Source organism: Hibiscus syriacus, unplaced genomic scaffold (assembly GCF_006381635.1).
Source record: "Hibiscus syriacus cultivar Baekdansim isolate YM2019G1 unplaced genomic scaffold, ASM638163v2 tig00110241_pilon, whole genome shotgun sequence".
Taxonomy (NCBI): domain Eukaryota; kingdom Viridiplantae; phylum Streptophyta; class Magnoliopsida; order Malvales; family Malvaceae; genus Hibiscus; species Hibiscus syriacus.
This window is the reverse complement of record NW_024062642.1, coordinates 229749-250609: the sequence shown is the minus strand read 5'-3', so window position 1 is coordinate 250609 and position 20861 is coordinate 229749. Positions and strand designations below refer to the sequence as shown.

Sequence of the window (20861 nt, the reverse complement as noted above, 5' to 3'; positions counted from 1 at the left end):
TTTCTAACTCTTCTTTTCTTTCAAAAGGTTTGGAACAAAGATGTGAGGTTCTACTGTGTCAAAGAGTCTTCAGGTAGTCCAATTGCCTATTTTTATTTTGATCCATTCTCTCGCCCATCAGAGAAAAGGGAAGGTGCATGGATGGATGAGGTTGTTTCTCGAAGTCGTGTAATGTCACGGAATGGGACCACATCTAGGTTGCCTATTGCCCACATGGTATGCAATCAAACACCACCATTTGGGGACAAGCCAAGCCTCATGACATTCCGTGAAGTAAGTTGAAGAAGTTGGTTTTAAGTACAATGTCAATGCTTATAAATTCTTGTGTTGTGAATGACTGGAGCTGGAGGCTAAGTTGATACCAGGGAGCCACCAGGTCCAGAAGCTTAGAGTTTTTCTCCTATCTACAGTCCCACAAATTCATTTCTACCCCTAGTCATGCTTCGGAACTTATCACCCAAAAAAAAATTAGCCACCTATACGCTGTTCTTTGATTAATAATATTATTAGCTAAAGCCTTTGAACAAAACAAAAAGGTTAAAGTATTCTCATGTAAAAATGTTTTTTCTTTCGTTTAAGCTAGAAGTTCCAAGGTGATACTCTTTGATTTATTGTGATCGTAGCTCCTCTAGTTTAAAAATATTAAAAGATAAATGGAAGAGGAACATGCATGTGTATTCTTTTGAACAGATATACTGAAACTATTAGGTGTTCCAAGGTGCATGATTCTTTTTTGTACAGAAACTATTAGGTTAAAGAGCATGGATCTGGTAAATTCTTTTGAACAGATATACCGAAGAGGAACATGCATGTGTGCTAGATTGCATGGTTCTAAGAGAGTCTAATCTCTACTAATACTATTGTTAAATATAGTTCAGAGGCATCTGAGCAGATGTTAGCTGATTTTAAATCTTTCTTCTAGAGGTTCTGGCTTTATGCTGGCAGTGCTTGCATTGGATATGCTTTTAATTTTTACTGATCATTATTGCAGTAGTGGCTGATGCTAAGCATATGTGACTTGTCTAGATATGCAAAGTGGCTGCTGTAGTTTGGCCCACGTGAACTGATGGCATTTCTTTTTCTTCAGGTTGAGACTGTCTTCCATGAATTTGGTCATGCACTTCAGCATATGCTGACCAAGCAAGATGAGGGTCTAGTAGCTGGCATTCGGGGAATTGAATGGGATGCTGTTGAGTTGCCCTCTCAGTTCATGGAAAATTGGTGTTACCACAGGTTAACATCTCCAGCTATCAAAATCTAAATCTTTTGGATGCTTCAGATTCAACTCTAGAGCTTTTACTATTGTGTTTGTGGTTAATCATATTTCATTTGAATGTAATGTTTATAATGTGACAACAGGTTAGGAAAAGACATGTCTATTTTACCCTTACTAGTCATGGCTGCTTGATCTTTTTTGACCTTATTTTTAGCCTACGGAATTATCGACAAGAAAAACATCTGAATTTCCACGTTGTCTAATCATCTTTTCTGAATATATTTCCCCTGGTCAAATATTTGGATTTTGCCACTATTTTCATGAGCATTTCATTTTTTTCATATAAATTATAACTTTCATTTCTTAGATTTTTATTTTTGTTGTCCTGTTTTGCTTAAGGGATACATTGATGAGCATTGCAAAGCATTATGAAACAGGGGAGAGTCTCCCCGAAGAAGTTTATTTGAAGCTCCTTGCTGCAAGGACTTTCCGTGCTGGTTCTCTAAGTCTTCGTCAGGTTAGTTGAACTTTTTGTCCTTGTGTCATTTTTGGTGTGTACATATCTCTGCAGAAGCTATATGTTTCCAGGGTATTAGTGCACTTCTTTATATGCTTGGATGGTACCCTGTGAGGATTTCTTATCTCAACGTTCCTCATGTCTGTCGTTATTTCTCACATTCTTACCAATCTCCCTCTCTGCCTCCATGTTGGACTGATTTTGCATGTGCTTCATTTTAATATCAACAGTACAGCTACAGGTTGTAGTAGGGTTTAGAAAGATAAAAAGGTTCCAATTTTTGGTGGTAGTGTGAAATTTTGAATGGGTATTATTATTAATTTCTTTAAGCAATAATGAGGGTATTTGTGTCTGAAATCCATGTAATGTGTGATATAAGATAATTTTAATTGACACAATGATTATATTGTTCTCATCATTTGTTTTTAAGATGTATTACTTAATGAAATGTCTCTTGGAAACTTTCTGATTTATTTTTTCAGTTAAAGTACATTGTAATTTTTGGTGAAGTGGATTAGTGTTTGCTCTAGTATTTGATTGCTTGACAGATCAGTTATAACCATTTTCTATTTCCAGCTTCGATTTGCTAGCGTGGATTTAGAACTACATACAAAATACATCTCAGATGGGTCAGAATCTGTGTTTTTGATGTTGATCAGAGAGTTTCCAGAAAAACACAAGTGATCCCTCCATTGCCAGAAGATAGGTTTCTGTGCAGTTTCAACCATATATTTGCTGGTTTGTCCTTCTTCTTCAAGCCTTTTTCTCTCCCCTTCTCATGTAATGTTTTTACAATTTGGTGCGAACCTCACCTTGGGCATGTTTTTATTCGAATTTTTGTGAATATTAGGTGGATATGCTGCTGGATACTATAGTTACAAGGTATATTTTATCTTTTATGTAGCCCCTTAGAAAACTATGATGAAAACGTGTTTGAAATGTTGCATCAGTAATCCGAGTAAGACTATATAACATAACAAGTTATTATCCTTTCCTCTCTCCATGTAGCAAATTTTTGCAGCCTAGCTTGTATCAAGTATTTTTCTTCTGAAGTCCTGTGGGCATGATTTGCATCCTTGTTTTTCCTTTTTTCCTTAGTGTGATCTGAAATCTGAAGTGCTATATCTTGCAGTGGGCGGAAGTATTGTCTGCAGATGCTTTCTCAGCATTTGAGGATGCTGGACTGGATGACATTAAGGTATCGTGGTTGAAAAGGGTGTTCAGGATTGGTTTGTTCTTGTTTATTATTATATATATTTCCGTACAATATGTACATCAAATAGAGTAAAATCATGTCGTTGATTTCGACCCCTCTCCCTTCTGTGTACATCTGGCTAGTTTTTAAGTCGGTGCAAACAGTTGGAGAGCCATGGTATTCTACAAATTGTTCTCATCACACTACAAATGTAAAATTGAATGCATATCCTCATCTAGTTTGCTGATTCCTGATTGTGTATAGCATAGAGTGCTTCTTCTTTGTGTTTCACTTCAAAAACTACGATCCATTTATATTTAGTTGTATTTTTCTGCAGGCCGTTCAAGAGACTGGCCATAAGTTTCGAGAGACCATACTTGCTCTTGGAGGTGGAAAAGCACCATTGGAGGTTAGTTTCTAATTGTGAAAAAAAAAATCATTTGATTTCCAAGTTTCTGACCTGTCCCCCTGAGCAATATTTTCAAAATGAGAAATATCAGTTGTGGATATTCCATTGAATGCTGTTAACATGAAATGCTGGGTCCAGGTGTTTGTTGGGTTCCGTGGACGAGAACCGTCACCAGAGGCGTTGCTGAGGCACAATGGATTGTTACAAGTAACAGCCTGAGGCACAAGACAATGGTTTTACCAAAGAGGCATGCAATGCAAATAGACTTTACTAGAATAAATTAGCTTTGGATTTTTCTCATTGGTTCCATTATATGCTTGCTTATGCTTCTGGCTGTTTTTCGTAACTTGTGGTACTTGGATTGTCCAACACATTGAAACATGAACCATATTTGCGCCATTTAGGGCCGTTTGAGAATGCTTATGGAAGTGTCTTCGGCCTAAAATTCAAACGCAAAACTATTTTTAAATAATTTATTTTTAAGTAAAAAATTCACGTTTGAAACATGATTATTGGCTCAAACAAAAAATTGAAAAAAATAGTACTTTTCCAAACGAAGTTTAAATAGGGTGAGAAGCATGAATACCGTTTCACTAATTATTTTTTGGGTCACTTTACTTTTGGCAGTTTTACATACGTCGGTAAAAGTGAGTAATTTAGTAGTGTTTTGAACTGGAAAATTTTATTTTAGTTTGAATTTGATATATTTGGAGGCCATATTATTTGGGGTTTTTTAATCTCCAGCCAGTTCCATTCTCGAACCCAATGAACCATTCGTTTTTTAACCTAGTGAACAAAAGAATTTTTTTTATAGAATCCGCTAATATTAATATTGAAAAAATCTAAAATTATAATGAATGTTTTCGATCATAAATGTAAAGTAATCATATAATTAAGACACTTTCCTATAATTATCAACAACAAAAATTAGTCACTTAGGATCATATAAGGAAAAATTAAAGACCTAATCAAAGCAATCAAACAAAATATAGATACAAACAGGTTTGGATGAATCAATAAACGAACTACAAAAAAGGATAAAATTATTGAAATACTATCGACAAACTACAAATCATAATCGAGCGAAGAGAACAAAATAGTCACGAACGCAATGACGTATCTAAAATTATAATGAATGTTTACGATCATAAATGTAAAGTAATCATATAATTAAGACATTTTCCTATAATTATTAACAAAAAAAATAGTTACTTAGGATCATATAAGAAAAGATTAAAAACCTAATAAAAGAATTTGAACAAAATATAGATACAAACAGATTTGAATGAATTAGCGAACGAACTAAAAAAAGGATAAAATTATTGAAAGACTGCCGATAAACTGTAAATCATAGTCGAGCGAAGAGAACAAAATAGTCACGAACGCAATGACGTATCTAAAATTATAATGAATGTTTACGATCATAAATGTAAAGTAATCATATAATTAAGACATTTTCCTATAATTATTAACAAAAAAAATAGTTACTTAGGATCATATAAGAAAAGATTAAAAACCTAATAAAAGAATTTGAACAAAATATAGATACAACAGATTTGAATGAATTAGCGAACGAACTAAAAAAAGGATAAAATTATTGAAAGACTGCCGACAAACTGTAAATCATAGTCGAGCGAAGAGAACAAAATAGTCTGAGGTCCAAAGCATATCTAAATTCTTATTTTTGTATGTTTTAGTATCTAAACTTTTAATTTTTTTAAAATCATACTTAAAATTTAGTTTTTGTTTCATTTTAATACTCCTGTTCAAAATTTAACGTTAAGGTTTAAAAAATTTAAAAGCTTAGGTACTAAAACGGAACAAAATTGATAGTTTAGGTATTAAGAGCGTTAAATTTTTAACAGTGGAGTACTAAAATGAAACAAAAACTAAACATTAATTTTTTTTAAAAAGATTAAAAGTTTAGGTATTAAAAGAACTAAAACTGATAGTTTAGGTACTAAGGGTAGTTTACCCAAATTTGAGAAACTAAACCAAGCAAGTTCGTGCAGTTACTTTCCCATGTATTCCTCTTAAACCCTAGCATTTGAAATTCCGACACTGAGATCCATGCTCTCCCGCAAATTGAAACTCTTTCATCTTTAGTTTATATTTGTAAGTATTAATAACCCAAGTTTAGCCTTTTCATTTCAGTTATTTTTATACGACTGATTCGAAGTAAATTTGTTTTTTGGTATGTGGGAAAGATGATTGAACCAGAAAGAAACTGAGATTGAAGAAAGGAGAAGAGAGAAGAAACGAATATTGAAAGAAAAGTAATTTGGAATTAACGCCCATAAACTGTTTGATAAAATGCCTCAATCAAATGACTGATTACTACAACACCTGAATAACCAACGAACAGATTATTAAACAACTCATTATGCATCCTATTGCATAACATGGTATTTAGGGGTATTGTACTTGGCCATTTAAATTGATTAGATTGAGAAACTTAGTTACTGTCTAAACTTTTTTTTCTTTTTCTTTTGTAGGTGTTTGATGTAAACCAACTTTGCATGTGTTCTGTAAGCAAGTTTTTGACATTAATTTTCATTCAACATACATAGTTAATTACTTCTTCACTACCAAAAGTAGAAAACATGGTTAATAAGGACACAGTTCATGCCCATCTGTTGGATTTTCTCAAAGCTTTTCCTCCAGTTGAGTTTTGCTGTGTCTATGGCTCGGCTCTTCATTCGACCTATCCTGACAAGGTTCTTCTACTTCACTACCACTCTGTTCCTACTTGCATTTCTTCAGTTTTTTCCCTTTGTCTCTAACTTTTTTGGTTTTTTAGTCAACAATGACCGATTACATACTAGGTGTTTCTGATCCCCTGCAATGGCATTCTGAGGTGAGACTCATATTTTAAGCTATGCCAATGCTATTTAACAGTTCTTTACATTGTGAACCCCCCCCCCCCCCCCCCAAAAAAAAAAAAAAAATTCATCTATCTAACCTATTTGTTTTTCTCTCACCTAGAATCTAAAAATGAATACTGATCATTACGCCTCATGGATGGTGCATCTTGGTGGGGCAAAACTGGTCTCTCTCTCTCTCTCATCTACACACGTTTTATTTTATTTTCCAATAGTTCAGACTACAGATTGTTGGTTTGTAGATTACTGGTGTTGCTGACAGTATAGGAGTAGGAATACACTTCAACCCATATGTTACTTGGAATAACAAGGTATTGAGTATTAACATTGTGAGATCTTATGTTTAGTATGATTATTGAAAGGGATTGTAGGTGTACACTTTAAATCTTAAATTTCTCACACTTTGGCTACATTGCGGATGGCAGATGCTGAAATATGGAGTTTTTCGAATGAATGATTTGATTCAAGACCTATTAAATTGGGAGAGCTTGTATTTGAGTGGTCGTTTACAGAAACCGGTATGTTTTCTTAAATGTGATAACCTTTGTTTTTCCCCTGTTTTCTCACACTTCTATTATATCGTCTTTTAAAAAAGTACTATAAAAATGGATAACCTTTGTTTTCTCATTTGCCAAATGAGGGTAAATTATTCAGCTTTCTGTTTTTCCCCTTGTGAGAAGCATATTCACCATTTATAATAGTATCCTATATAAGTTGTTCTGTAGGGTTGATTTGTATTCTTATAACTTCGTTTTTGTTTAGGTAAATATGCTTGTGGATAATTTGGATATTGAAAATGTAAACTCAGTTAACCTTCGAGCTGCTGTGTCTGCCTCTCTCCTCTTCTTACCACCCAAATTCACAGAGGTTAGCTTTGTTTCTTTTTCCCTCTTTTAAATATCATATTGCCGTATTTATAATCAACTCCATGTTCATGTAGGAAGACCTGTATGCCAAAATATGTAGCCTTTCATACATGGGTGACTTGCGTATGCTTTTTGCAGAGGATCGAAATAAGGTAAAACTTAAGTTTAAGATGGAAATTTGAAGGAAAATATCTAGTAGTTTAGCTATTGACTGTGCAATTCAGTCTGAAATTTACATTGGTTTTGTACATCAAAGTTGCGGAGTAGTTTACTTAAATTTTGAGTTACAAGCACTTTCAGTTCTTTATTTGGTATGACATTTGAGCTATAAGTTCTAACATGCAAACAATTCAATTTTTTTTCTCTGTTTTATCAAGTTCTCGCCATGATGATTTATGTAAACCCAAACCAACGAAACTGTTCACTTACCATCTGTTCCCATCTTCTTGGAGAAGCCAAATTAACCCTCTGCTAGTTACCCCTTGGTTATGGTGATGGTTCTAAACCCTGTCCTGCCGCTTTAATCCTACAATGTGTTCAATTTCTAATCCATATGAAATGATTCCTAATCCTCCCTGTGAACTATGTTACCTAGACTTTTTATGTTTCTTAAAGTATATGCATCCAAAACATATTTGAATATATGTATGAGTATGATCCTCTAAATATATGGAAAAAGTTTAATAAAAATGGGTATAGCTTTGTTGTCTTTTTATTTATTTGTTTGTTTATTTTGTAGTAATTGTCCACTGCTTCTTTTTTCAATTTTCATTTAATCTGGTATTTATTTTGTTATGATGCAAGGATGTTTTGTTTATTCAGGTGAAGAAGATTGTACGAGGGCAGTTTGATTTATTCCAGACCATGTATAAGACATTTCTTCGAGAGTATGAAGACAAAGACTTCTTAAGATTCTCGTCATCTACAAATCAACTTGCAAATATATCTCAGGTTTATATGAATGCAAATTAAAGAACTAATTTGGTCTCATTTATAGCTCATATGCTTAATTAAGTTCCAAACAAAACATTAAAGCTGTACTAGAAAAGGAAGTTCCTGCATTCTCTTTTATCCAAGTTTTTTAATGGGTAAAAATGTAAATACTAAAAGGCACCAAGCTGGGTTGCTACTCAAGTTCGAGGCTGACTTTTACATGACAAAGAACAACTAGCATCCTGAAGTTATCCTGTATGCGTTAGTATTGCAGCCTGCATAGTTCAATTTACATGAATTTGGTTTGTCTTCAGTATTATTTTAGGTTGTTCTGTAGGTTTGAGGTGTGTTCTTTTATCTTTCTCTGTATTTGTTGATTTCATCTCCTAAAGGGGAAAGGGTGTAAATGGAAAATTTAAATGACATTTAACTTTTATGGAAAAGTTATCATATATTTCATGCCATTGATTCGGAGCTTTGAGATTGTATAAAAGATAACGTTTCCACTAGACTATTGATTTTGATAATATTCTCCATTGAAATCAGGATTGTGGCTTAGCAGTGACATGCTCTCACTTATCTTCCCTTCCTCCAAGTATTAGAAGTCGAATGGGGATAAAGAAAGAAAAGATGGAAGTAATTAGTAAATCTGGTAAGTGTACACACATGCTGCTTGCCTAGAGCTGAATGCTTTACCTTTTCTTTTTTGGTATAATGCCAAAATTAGCCTCAACGTTTACTGAAATGGTCATTTTGGCCCCCCTATCGTTTCATTTTAGGATAAAAATGTCACTAACGTTTGATTGAAAAGTTACTTTGGCCCTTATTTTTTTTTCTAGAGCATTTTGACCCTCAACATTTCATTTTGAGGTAAAAAGACCCTCATTTTAGAGCGTTAACCATTCGTTAACTAACAATTTCCATCCATATAGGGACCTTTTTACCCAAAATGAAACGTTAGGGTCAAAATGTTCCAAAACGTTGGGAGTATTTTTTGACATTATGCCCTTTTTGCATTATACCCACCACTAGTTAAGTTGGTGAAGTAGATAGCTTCTGTAAAATAATTGACAATGGCAATGAACTGTTGTTTTAATATGAGCAGGTGAAGTTGGTAATAGCTATAGGTTGGGGTTTGGGTCAAGAGAAGAGGCTGCACAATGCATGCAGAAAGTATTGAGGCGAACAGTGAGGGTTTCAAGTGCAAGGCAAGCTGTATCAGGTGTACTGACGGTTGGTGGTGTTAAAGCTGCTAGATATCTAACCAATAAAATGTGCAAGGCTTGGAGATCATGACATTGGCATGATTGTCATACTCTAAATGGGATAAGGATGTCAATTTCACCGGATCTAACGGGGTATTACTCAGGTTGGTTTTTATTTATAAAAAAATCGGTTTGGGTTTAGGGTGAAAAAATCTGATCAGACCTGACATAATAGTATAACTATTCTTTATATATTTAGGGATAATTACAATAATATCCTTTTGTGTTTTATTTATTTTTCAATAAGGTCCTTATTTTATCTAATAAAAATGAATTATATATATCTATATATATATTTAGGTTGGGTCGGGTTAACCTAAAATATCTAAACATATGAGAATCTGAGACTATGTAAGCAGGATGAGCAGCTTCGTGAACTAAAATGAGTCCTTCCATAAAGAAGAAGAAGAAGACGACGATGAAGAAAACACGTATAACGACTCCTTGCATGTTGATTTCATTTGGCAGAGGAACCAAAGTATATATTTCAAGGCAAGTGCATTAATGGATGTAATACCAAAGTGTATGGTGATATTTTGGTGGGGAAATCACATCTTGTTTGTCTTATTCCTTTTGGTTTTGGCTTTTCGATCTTTACGAAGAATAGATGGCATAATGTAAGCATTAGACGTGGTCTCTTGCGGATACATGCTGCAAAAACGCTTTGCACTGTTTTTTGCCTTTTGATTGGTGTATGGTCCAAATATTTTTGACAGGGAAACAATAACATAAATGATATAAAACATTAAGCATTTTTACCATCATCGTCATCCTTTTCCTCTTGGTTTTCCTATGTCCTCTTGTTCTTTGATCCGAAACGGATGACAATATAGAAACTCAACCTATAAAACACAGCCCAACCTAACATTATGAGAACATTTTCCCACTTGAATTCTTCGGTGCTGATTTTTGTGTGAATTCAAGATCCCGAAACCCGTCATAGGTCTCATGGCGGATTGTATCCGAAAACATTCGGAGTTTGATACTGGTTCATCAAGATGCCTTCATATGGATTTGTCATGGTGGAGATCTTGTTCATCCATTTCCAGTACAACGGAATATCGTGGCTGTTAATGAATTAGCCACAAAACAAGAAAAAGCGAGCGGTGAAAGCGATCACTGTCGCGTACACTAGGATATAATTTGGTACCACCGAGCTCACAAACATCACAAACAAGTTGGTTGAAAGAAGGGAGACGTAAAGGACAACGAAGAAATAGTAGAATGGTCCCTTAAGCTCCAAGGCTTTCCAAACAATACAAGCATAGACACCGGCTTGCAGTGCAAGGAAAAGAAGGTAACTGATGAGGTCAGCTATGGTGTAAGCCGAGGCTCTATAGGCATTATGGGAAGTTTCACGAACGAAAATGAAGCACTCTTGTATGAAAGCCGGTACGACATCATTGGAAGAAAAGAAAAGGCAGATGGTGAAGATAACGAAGCTAAGGCGATTGGTGATGCCTTGCATATGACTTTGGGGTTCATGAACATCGTAGCCATCATAATGCCTTGTTAGTCAAACTTGTAGGTGCATCCTTTGTTAAACTTTTGTTGGTCAAACTTGCAGGTACATCATTTGTTGAAAATTTGTTGGTTAAACTTGTTGGTGCATCCTTTGTTGAAATTGGTTGCCAAGCCAACAACCCAATTGACGGTACATCATTTGTTGAAAATAAGGAAAGCCAATTAAATGAATTAGTTGGTAGAAATAGAATGGGGGGCTTTTGCATCCATATATAGCTCACCCCAACAGGTTATTTATCAATCCAAGTGAGAAACAAAAAATAAAAGCTTAGAGAGAAAAACTTTATGAGAGAAAAATTGAGAGCAATTTTCAGGGTGTAATTGAGCTTGTGAGTGTTTTTTGTAAACACCTGTAAAATTTTTTCCCTTTAAAAAAAAAATCTACAGCAGTATGGAGACGTAGGCATAATTAACCAAACTCCGTTATCAATTTTGTGTATTATTATTTCACTTTTATTTCGCATTCTCACTAATCTAGTTATAGGAAAATTACTCATTTAATTTCCCAACAACTGGTATCAGAGTTTTTGGTGGTGAATTTTGTTAGCATTTTCTGTGAGGTTACTATTCACATGAATAGTGAATTTCGTGAATAGTAAAACTTGGTCGGCGATACGAGTTTGTCGACGGAGGTGTTCTAATACACGATGGTTCACAGGAATTGTCAGAAACGATCCAAAAGAAGCCATATTCAAGTGGGAGCGATGGCTGCAGACGAAGGGAATGTGAAAATTGAGAAGTTCGATGGTACGAACTTTGACTTTTGAAAGATGCAGATTGAAGATTTTTTGTACCAGAAAAAGCTATATCAACCTCTCTCAGGAAAGCAACCATAGGGCATGGAGGATGAAGACTGGGCTTTTCTCGACAGACAGGCTCTCGGAGTTATCTGACTGACGTTATCTCGCAATGTTGCTTTCAACATAGCAAAGGAAAAGACCATGACAGGTCTTATGGCGGCTCTCTCCAGTATGTATGAGAAGCTATCGTCCTCAAACAAAGTTCACTTGATGAGGCAATTATTGAATTTACAGATGGCGGAAGGGGCATCAGTGGCTCAACACCTAAATGAAATCAACACAATCACAACCAAGTTGAGTTCCGTGAAAATTGAATTGATGATGAAGTTCGAGCTTTAATTCTCTTATCATCTCTACAAGACAGTTGGAATGCTATTGTTACAGCAGTTCGTCGGAAAATAGTAAATTGAAATTTGATGATGTTTGGGATCTGGTATTGAGTGAAGAAATTCGACGGAGAGAATCGGGTGAAGCATCAAGCTTCTCAGCCTTGTACACGGAGTCTAGAGGGAGAACTTCAGAAAGAAATCCAAATCGTGGAAGATCGAAATCTAGAAGGGGAAAATCAAGAACGGGAAAGAAAGATTTTAACTGTTATAATTGCGACAATAAGGGTCACTTTAAAAGAGATTGTCGAGCACCGAAGAAAGATACTTGCGCACAGGAATATGCCAACGTGACAGAGGAAATAGGTGATGTCATGATTCTAAGCATCAACAACCCAATTGAATCATGGATCTTCGATTCATGGGTATCTTTCCACGCCACGCCATGCCAAGAAATCGTGGAGAACTATGTCAGTGGTGATTTTGTGAAGGTTCATCTAGCTGATGATGAAACCTTGAAGATCGTCGGAAAATGAGACATTCGATTAAAGTTGCCAAATCAGGCCACCTGGAAGCTTCAAGGAGTGAGACATATTCTTGGCCTCAAAAGAAATTTGATTTATGTAGTACAACTTGATTGAGAAGGATATTGTACAACCTTTTCAGGTTGTGAATGGAAAATTACCAAAGCTCGTCATTGCTCGTGGTAAGAAGACTGGTACTCTCTATGTAACCTCAAACTTGGAGAATATCATTGTATTAGGAGATGTTGATGGAAAATCAAACCTATGGCACCAAAGGCTTGACCATATAAGCGAGAAAGGGATAGATACACTTTTTTCAAAAGGGAAACTGTCAGGTCTAAAGAGTATAGATGTTGGACTATGTGATGATTGCATCTTTGGCAAACAAAAGAAAATCAGTTTTGCAAAGATTGGCAAGACACCCAAGGCTGAAAAGTTAGAGTTGGTTTATACTTATGTATAGGGACCATCTCCAGTTCCATCTCTTGCAGGCTCACTATATTAATGTCACTTTAATCGATGATTCTACAAGAAAGGTGTGGGTTTATTTCTGAAGAAGAAATCAAAAGTCTTTGATACCTTCAGAAAATGGAAGACCATGGTAGAAAATGAGATTGGTTTGAAAGTGAAGTGGTTGAAGCCTGATAATGAAGGAGAGTACAGAGATAGTAGATTCAGAGAATTTTGTGCAAACAATGAGATCAAGATGGAGACAACAGTTCCCATGACACCGCAACAGAATGATATAGCAGAGGGCATGAACAAAACTTTGAATGAACATGCCAGAAGCATGAGGATACATGTCGGCTTGTCCAAATTGCTATGGATTGAAGCTATCAACACTGCAGCTTACCTGATCAACCATGGGCCCTCAGTTCCCTTGGATGGTGTAATACCAGAGGAAGTTTGGAGTAGAAAATAAATAAACCTTTCACACTTAAGAGTGTTTGGTTGTATTTCTTATGTACACATAAATTCTGCTGAAAGAAGTAAACTAGATGCTAAGTCCAACAAATGTGTCTTTGTTGGTTATGGTGGTGATGAGTTTAGTTATCGGTTTTGGGACTATGAAAATCGAAAGATCATCAGAAGCAGAGATGTCATTTTCAATAAGAATGTGATGTACAAAGACAGGTCAACCATAGAATCAAGTAGATCCAATACCGAAGCTGAAACAAAGGAATTTGCTGAGTTTGAGGAGATTTCTAGAAATGATGTTCAGATCAGTCCTGAAGTAATTCAAGAAGAACCAGGCACACTAGAACTGAGACGTTCCTCCATAATTCCTAAACAATTCCATCGTTATTCGCCTTCTTTGCACTACTTTTTGTTGACTGTCAATGGTGAACCAGAGTGGTATGATGAAGCAATGCAGGTAGAGGATTCAGTCATGTGGGAGTCTTCCATGAAAGATGAGATAGACTCGCTTATGTCAAATCAGACGTGGTAATTAGCTGAATTACCACCAGGCAAGAAAGTGCTCACGATGGGAGCAAACTCTACAAAGCAATATTGGTTGTCAAAGGTTTTCAATAAAAAAAGTATTGACTACAATGAAATTTTCTCTCCGGTCGTGAAGCTATCTACAATCAGACTGGTGTTGAAAATTGTAGCTACAGAGAATCTACATCTTGAGCAGTTAGATGTAAAGACAACTTTATTTCATGGTGATTTGGAGGAAGAAATCTATATGAGGCAACCAGAAAGCTTCATAGAGGTAGACAAGAAAAAACTGGTATGCAGGTTGAAGAAGAGCTTGTATGGTTTAAAACAAGATCCTAGACAGTGGTACAAGAAGTTCGATAGCTTCATGGGTAGCAGTGGTTTTACCAGATGCCAAGAAGATCATTGTTGCTACATTAAGAAGTTTGACAACAACTTCATTATTTTATTATTGTACGTTGATGACATGCTCATTGTAGGCTCAGACATGCAAGAGATTATAAACTTGAAGCAAACATTGTTGAAGCAATTTGCAATGAAAGATCTGGGCGCTGCAAAGCATATTCTTGGGATGAGGATTAAGAGAGACACAAAGTTGAGGACTTTGATGTTAGCACAGGCTGGGTACATCAACAAAGTACTCTCTAGTTTAACATGCAAGATGCTAAACCAGTAAGTACACCTTTAGGTGTTCATTTTAGACTCTCCAAAGAACAGTCACCCAAGACGGAGGAAGAACGTGCACACATCGTGAAGGTGCCATATGCCTCAACAATTAGAAGTCTGATGTATGCCATGGTTTGTACTAGACCAGATATTGCTCAAGCAGTGAGAGTTGTTAGCAGATACATAAATAATCCGGGCAACGTACACTAGTAAGCAGTCAAATGGATCCTCAGATATCTGCGGGGTACCACAAACAAAGCACTTTGTTTCAAAAGTAGAGATACGATATGGACAAGCTATGTAGATGCTGACTTAGCCGGAAATGTTGACATCAGAATGAGCACTACATGGTATGTCTATACTCTAGGAGGTATCGTAGTGAGTTGGGTTTCTCAACTAAAGAAGATAGTTGCTCTCTCCATAACTGAAGCAGAATATGTCGTTGTTACGGAAGCCAGCAAGGAGATGGTTTGACTCTAAAGTTTCTTGGAAGAGTTAGGCAAGGAACAAGAAAACAATGTCTTGTATTGCGACAATCAAAGTGTTATCCATCTAGCGAAGAATACATCTTTTCATTTCAGGACAAAACACATACAATTGCGATATCATTTTATCCGGTATCTTCTGGAAGATGGGATTTTGAAACTTAAAAAGATTAGTGGAGCTCAAAATTCAGCAGACATGTTAACAAAAATGGTGACTACGGACAAACTGAAGTTGTGTTCAGCTTCAGTTGGCATTCTAGAGTAATAAGACCAGAAATGTTGCTATTTTGATCGAGGTATGAAGATAAATTAAAATCAGTCTTCAAGTGGGAGATTGTTGGTCAAACTTGCAGGTGCATCATTTGTTGAAATTTTGTTGGTCAAACTTGTAGGTGCATCCTTTGTTGAAATTTTGTTGGTCAAACTTGTTGGTGCATCCTTTTTTGAAATTGGTTGCCAAGCCAACAACCCAATTGACGGTGCATCCTTTGCTGAAAATAAGGAAAGCCAATTAAATGAATTAGTTGGTAGAAATAGAATGGGGGCCTCTGCATCTATAAATAGCTCACCCCAACAGGTTTTTTATCAATCCAAGTGAGAAACATAAAAGAAAAGATTAGAGAGAAAAGCTTTAGTGAAAGAAAAATTGAGAGCAATTTTCAGGGTGTAATTGAGTTTTTGAGTTGTCAGTGTTTTTTGTAAACACCTGTAAAATTTTCTCCCTTTAGTAAAAGATCTGTAATAGTCTGGAGACGTAGGTATAATTGACAAAACTCCGTTATCAATTTCGTGTGTTATTATTCCGCTTTTATTTCGCATTCTCAGTAATATGGTTATAGGGAAATTACTCGTTTAATTTCCTAACATGCCCATGATAGTTAGGACTACAAGTCTCGAAAGAAAAAGTTTGGGCATACGCCTGATGTTCTTGAAGTTACGACGTATGAGAATCCAAATCTTTGGGAAGAAGGAATTTGAAAATTTAGGACCCAATGGATGAATTAATGTCTTTGGAGCAACATCAGGAGTTAGCTAATCAATTTCATTCACGGTATAGTCACTGCTGTGAGGCGTTGGCATTCCTGGAAGGATATCACTCGAGTATGTGTAATATCCAGGGGATGAACTGCATAATTCCATGGAAGAATTTCAGTATTTTATCTCTAAATTAAAAAAAAAAATCCTCTGAACTTTCAAATTGCTTAAGAATACAATTGTTTTACCTCATCGGGTTCAGAACTTTTCTATCTGTACGTTGCCTTGTTGGAGTGAAGATGAGTTGTTGCACCACTCCAATGTGGTTAGTACTCCATGACCTTGATGTATTATTGTAAGGGCTTCTCAAACTATGATCATCCAAATCGGTTGTCGAATCTTCTCTTGATTGCAACGCAAGGCGCCAGTTGTTTTTCCCTTAGTAATCACTCCCTTCATTCTGATTACGGTGGCCACGGCTAGCTGGGGGTGGTGTTGGGGCAGGAGTTGAAATAGAGATCTGTTCTTCTGTCAGTTGTGGTGGTTTTCGGTTCTCGCAAATTTAGCAACCGTCTCAACTCCGAATTCAGATTGATCATATTCTTGAATCACATCAATAAAGAACTCAATTATACTTTCACCCTTGGGAACCATTCTCCCCATCCGACTAAGATGTAGAGTGACATCTTACGGTGATCCTTGATACATAAGCTGGCCTCGAGCAAAGACAATCATATGATCAAGGAGCAGCTGGATTCTAGACGAAGGTGATAAATCGTGAGGATCACGGTACTACCAGATCGTGCAATGTCCCGAACCTTCTCGATGACACTGTAAGCACTAGTGGAGTCTAGACCTTAAGTTGGCTCATCTAGGAAGAGCAAAGTTGGCTGCATCGCATTCTAAACCGTCCAAATCGCTATTCATAGTTTTTGTAGGGGGTCACGGATTCACATCAATCGTGGTCGATTGTGCTCGTAATTTAACGGGAAACGGACAATTGCGCCGATAATGGGACACAATGTCCGTTATTCCAACCGTTGCTGCAAAAAAAGAAACTTAAGTAAGGATGTTTTTTTTTGTGTTCATCGTCACCAAGCCTGTTTTTTTCTTTCTTTTCAAATTCACGTTTTTTATACATGCATGTTGAGATTCAAAAGGAAAAAGAAGATTGAAAAGTAAAAAGAAAGAACAAACATGTTTTGTGGGTCTTACCAGAGTGGAATTCACTGTAATCTGAGAAAGGAATCTTCGTCAGAGCTTAAGATTGTTGAAGAAAAAGAGAAAAACATTCACGCTCTGGATTTAGGCTAGAACATGTTATGGTTTTGAAGTTTTTTACATGTTTTTTATACATGCATGTTGAGTATTGAGAGAAGAGAGTAGGAAGAAATAAGGAAAAAAGAAGATAACATGAGGGGGAGGGGATAGAGTTTAGGATTAAAATATTTTAGGGTTTATTACGCTTAAAACAAAACATTTTGGGACCATTTTTTTAAGTAAGTTATAAAAAATATCTTTAAGGAATATATTAATTTACCATCATTCCACTTTTTAAAATTTATAATTTAATCTATAGTTTAGAATGTAAACTTAAATTTTTGTTTAATTCAGTCCTAATTTCAGTAATTTAAATAATAATGTGTTCACAATGTTATCATGAATTAATTATCTTATCCTATTACCGGAATTTTAAAATCTTCTATATGGTTAAACTATATTATATATATATGTCATTTTAGCTTAGAAAACATTCTAAAAATCATTAAAAAAGACTCCTTATAATTATAATTATAATTATTATGTTTTATGATAAATTGTGCGAAATTTAAAATAATTCACGACTGCAGCACTCGTAGTAACCGTGATAGCATCTGTTATGTCCGTAATCACGATAAACGTGACGCGACCGAAAAATGACCGCGAACTCTATTTAAATCCCGGTATATAAGTGTTCCAGGAGGACTGCAAGAAACGAAACAGTTAACAATAAAGGACTCAGAACCATGGTTGAAACTGCAAAAGGGAACTTACTGTCAGTCCAAGCTGATCAATCAACTTCTCGACATGCTGCCTCTTCTCGACCCTCGAGATCGGCCCGAACCGGAAATCGGCGGCAAACATTAGCGTCTCATAAACAGTAAGCATTGGAAACAACCTATCGTCTTGCATTATATAAGCTGAAGTCCTTTTAATCAAACTCGAATTCATTGCCATCCCATCCAAAGACACCCTACCCTTAACGCTTCCACTGGCAATATGACCGGCCAAAGCATCCAGTATAGTCGATTTGCCCGCACCACTCGGCCCCATGACCGCAGTGATGTAGCCTTTAGGTGCATAACCAGTAATCTTGTTCAACAGATCCACCTCTTGGCTCAACCATTTCCCTTCTACCTTCTTCTTCTTTGTCACAGTATAGGTAAGATCAACATACTGAAGCCCTGCAGATAAATTCACAGGCTTGTTCCCTATATCAATCACTGTGTCTCGAGCATAACCATTTTTTGAGCCATTGTTTCAATTTGGGGTTGATGAGGTGATCCGGGGAATTAAAAGGGGGAAAGATGATGAGAAAATGAGGGGTTTACAGCTGGTGGGGAAGAAGAAGAATAAGGAGATAGTTCCAATGCTGCTGTCTTCAATGAAAAATCCAATTCTGGTAGTTTTGATCGAAATAAGAAAAGGGTTTTCTTCTTGTATTCTTCATCCTGTGAATTTTTCTTTGTCAGTCCATGTCTTTGGATGAATGCAATATTCAACAAATCAACCTTACTTGAACGCTTTTGAGTAATGTGTATGTAGGAAATGTATAAAGAAGTGATGGGTATTTGTTTTGATATCCATGTATATTCTTGTAATTTAATAAATCTACCTCTGTTTATTGGGATCATAACCTTGTTTCCTAAATTATATTTTTGTTAAAATCAATGTGAAAATGATTGGTTGAATTTTTACAAAATGATTTGGATTTCTAAACGGGGTTCTCCATAACAAAGGTAGAAACTTCCTCAATGTTGTGCGTTTTACCTTGGTAAATGTGTATGTGCCATAAGACTCATATTGTAAGGGCCTTCTATTTTGCTTGTAATAGCTCGAGAGCATATTAACCCAGTTGGAAGAGCCTGTTATGCCCTCTTGGAGCTGGTCTAGAATAAAGTTAGGAGGTGACTCAAATCCCGTCTCTCTAATCAGTCCATCACTGTTGGCTCTTGTTAAGTTATCAGCTACTTTGTTTTTCTTTCTTCCCACATGTTGAACCTTTACCTCTCAATCCTACTACAATAGTCTTCGAACACTTTTCACTATTGAGTTCTTTTACAGCGTTCTTACATTATCGTTAATCAATCTAACTACTTCTTAATTCCTAACCTCTATGCATGTTTAAGTGCATCACTGGCAGTCCATACCTCTGCCATAAGCGTCGAACACCTTCCGAGACTACGTGCGAAGCCATAAATTCATTATCCTTGATAATATCTAATCACTTCACCATATGTTGCTGTCTCGTCTGCAATTCTTACGACACCATCTACATTAACTTTGGTCCATCCAGGTGAAGGTCGCTGCCAAGTCTCTTTCATTGTCCTTGATCATCTCTTATTCTAGGTGATTTGATCTTTGCTGAGTTTATCGATCGGATGAATCGGTCAAGAGGGGGTGAATTGGCAATAAAACTTTTGGTGGAAGTTTTTGCAGAAAATTAAAAAGATTTGCACAACGATTTAGAGTGGTTCGACTTTCTCAACCAAAGTCTACATCCACTACCTTAGCTATACACACTAAGGATTTTCCACAAATTCACTCATTTGTCTTTCTTTTGAGGACAAAGAGTAACCTTATAAATCACTCAAGAATTATACCCCAAATTCTTGAGAACACTCTCTCCCAAAGAGAAAATTACAAATTTTGCAAACTTATAGAAAAACCTCTCAAGGCAAGTAGTTTGCACAATTCTAGAACAAATAAAGAACACTCAAGAATAAATACAATTGAGCACAAATGGTGTTCTTGAAAGCAAGAATGAATATTGAATGGAAATAGGGCTTGAATTGCTCAAACTTGATTTTTAAGGCTTTCTCTTTGTTTTTCTCTTAATTCTTGTTTCTTAATCTTCATCAATGGCTTCAAGACTTGTTTAAATACACATTGGATCAATTCTGAACGTTGGAGATCATTGGTGAAGTCAATAGAACTGTTGTTGTATGTTTTCCATTTAAAAATAGGTTAGGAGCGTAGGGGTATCGGTACACCTTCAGAAGGTATCGGTACACCCAGTATAAAATTCAAATATTTCGACAGTTATTTGACCAAATGTATCGGTACCTCCCAGGGGTATCGATACACTAATTGCATTCGATGTTTCTCAAAGCCAATTATAACATGAGGGGTATCGATACATTCGGTTGTGTATCGGTACCCTTATTACATTCGAAATTCAGGGGTATCGATATATCCGAAGAGTGTATTGGTACACCCTTACTTAAAAATCATTTTTGGCTCGATTAAGGTTCGAAATACTTTGTAAAAATTGTTTCAAAAATATTTTAAGATTAAAACATAATTTTACACTTAAGTAAGGATTAAAATTGACATTTGAAAACTTGAATTAATATTTTTGATATTCGATTATTTTAATTGAATATTATTTTTGAAATCAAATATAAAATCTTAAAATTCATTTACACTTTATTTGTTATATCGAAACATCAAAATGTTTTCAACAATCTCCCCCTTTTTGATATAACAAAACATTTTAGTAATTTTAAGATTTTCTTTTTGAAAATCATTTTTAAATCAATTTTGAAAAATTACCCCCTTACTTTATTCTCCCC

At 35.7% G+C, this 20861-nt stretch overlaps 2 protein-coding genes and 1 pseudogene across 3 annotated transcripts; 2 read left to right on the top strand and 1 right to left on the bottom strand.

Annotated features, from left to right (window-relative positions):
* Positions 1-6: 6 nt before the first annotated feature.
* On the top strand, positions 7-3732 carry LOC120114736 (organellar oligopeptidase A, chloroplastic/mitochondrial-like; the record flags this gene model as incomplete). The annotated part of the gene is given in 9 exon segments (XM_039135537.1): positions 7-273; positions 1088-1233; positions 1616-1733; positions 2310-2372; positions 2375-2471; positions 2584-2615; positions 2866-2931; positions 3266-3337; positions 3476-3732. Coding segments are annotated over 9 exon segments (942 nt in total), but the record flags the coding sequence as incomplete, so codon positions are not given.
* A 1644-nt stretch (positions 3733-5376) lies between these two features.
* Positions 5377-9404, top strand: LOC120114728 (phosphatidate cytidylyltransferase, mitochondrial-like). 2 transcript variants are annotated; one of them, XM_039135532.1, is made up of 11 exons: positions 5377-5452; positions 5833-6054; positions 6138-6194; positions 6323-6385; positions 6462-6530; positions 6645-6737; positions 6982-7086; positions 7160-7237; positions 7908-8036; positions 8565-8670; positions 9124-9404. In XM_039135532.1, exons 2-11 carry the CDS (start codon positions 5941-5943, stop codon positions 9312-9314), a joined length of 1005 nt encoding a protein of 334 aa, XP_038991463.1. In that variant the 5' UTR covers positions 5377-5452; positions 5833-5940; the 3' UTR covers positions 9315-9404. The 2 variants fall into 2 exon arrangements, with proteins under 2 accessions (XP_038991463.1, XP_038991464.1); XM_039135533.1 differs by lacking the exon at positions 6323-6385.
* Positions 9405-10018: 614 nt separating this feature from the next.
* LOC120114735 lies at positions 10019-19610 on the bottom strand (annotated as a pseudogene).
* Between the last annotated feature and the right edge of the window lie 1251 nt (positions 19611-20861).

What these genes read in the sequence shown, in the direction of transcription:
- LOC120114728 (XM_039135532.1), top strand. Translation starts at nt 5,941, where the DNA reads ATGGTTAATAAGGACACAGTTCATGCCCATCTGTTGGATTTTCTCAAA. An exon ending in TACCACCCAAATTCACAGAG is followed by an intron (nt 7,087 to 7,159) that starts GTTAGCTTTGTT and finishes ATGTTCATGTAG; the next exon opens with GAAGACCTGTATGCCAAAAT. An exon ending in TTGCAGAGGATCGAAATAAG is followed by an intron (nt 7,238 to 7,907) that starts GTAAAACTTAAG and finishes TTGTTTATTCAG; the next exon opens with GTGAAGAAGATTGTACGAGG.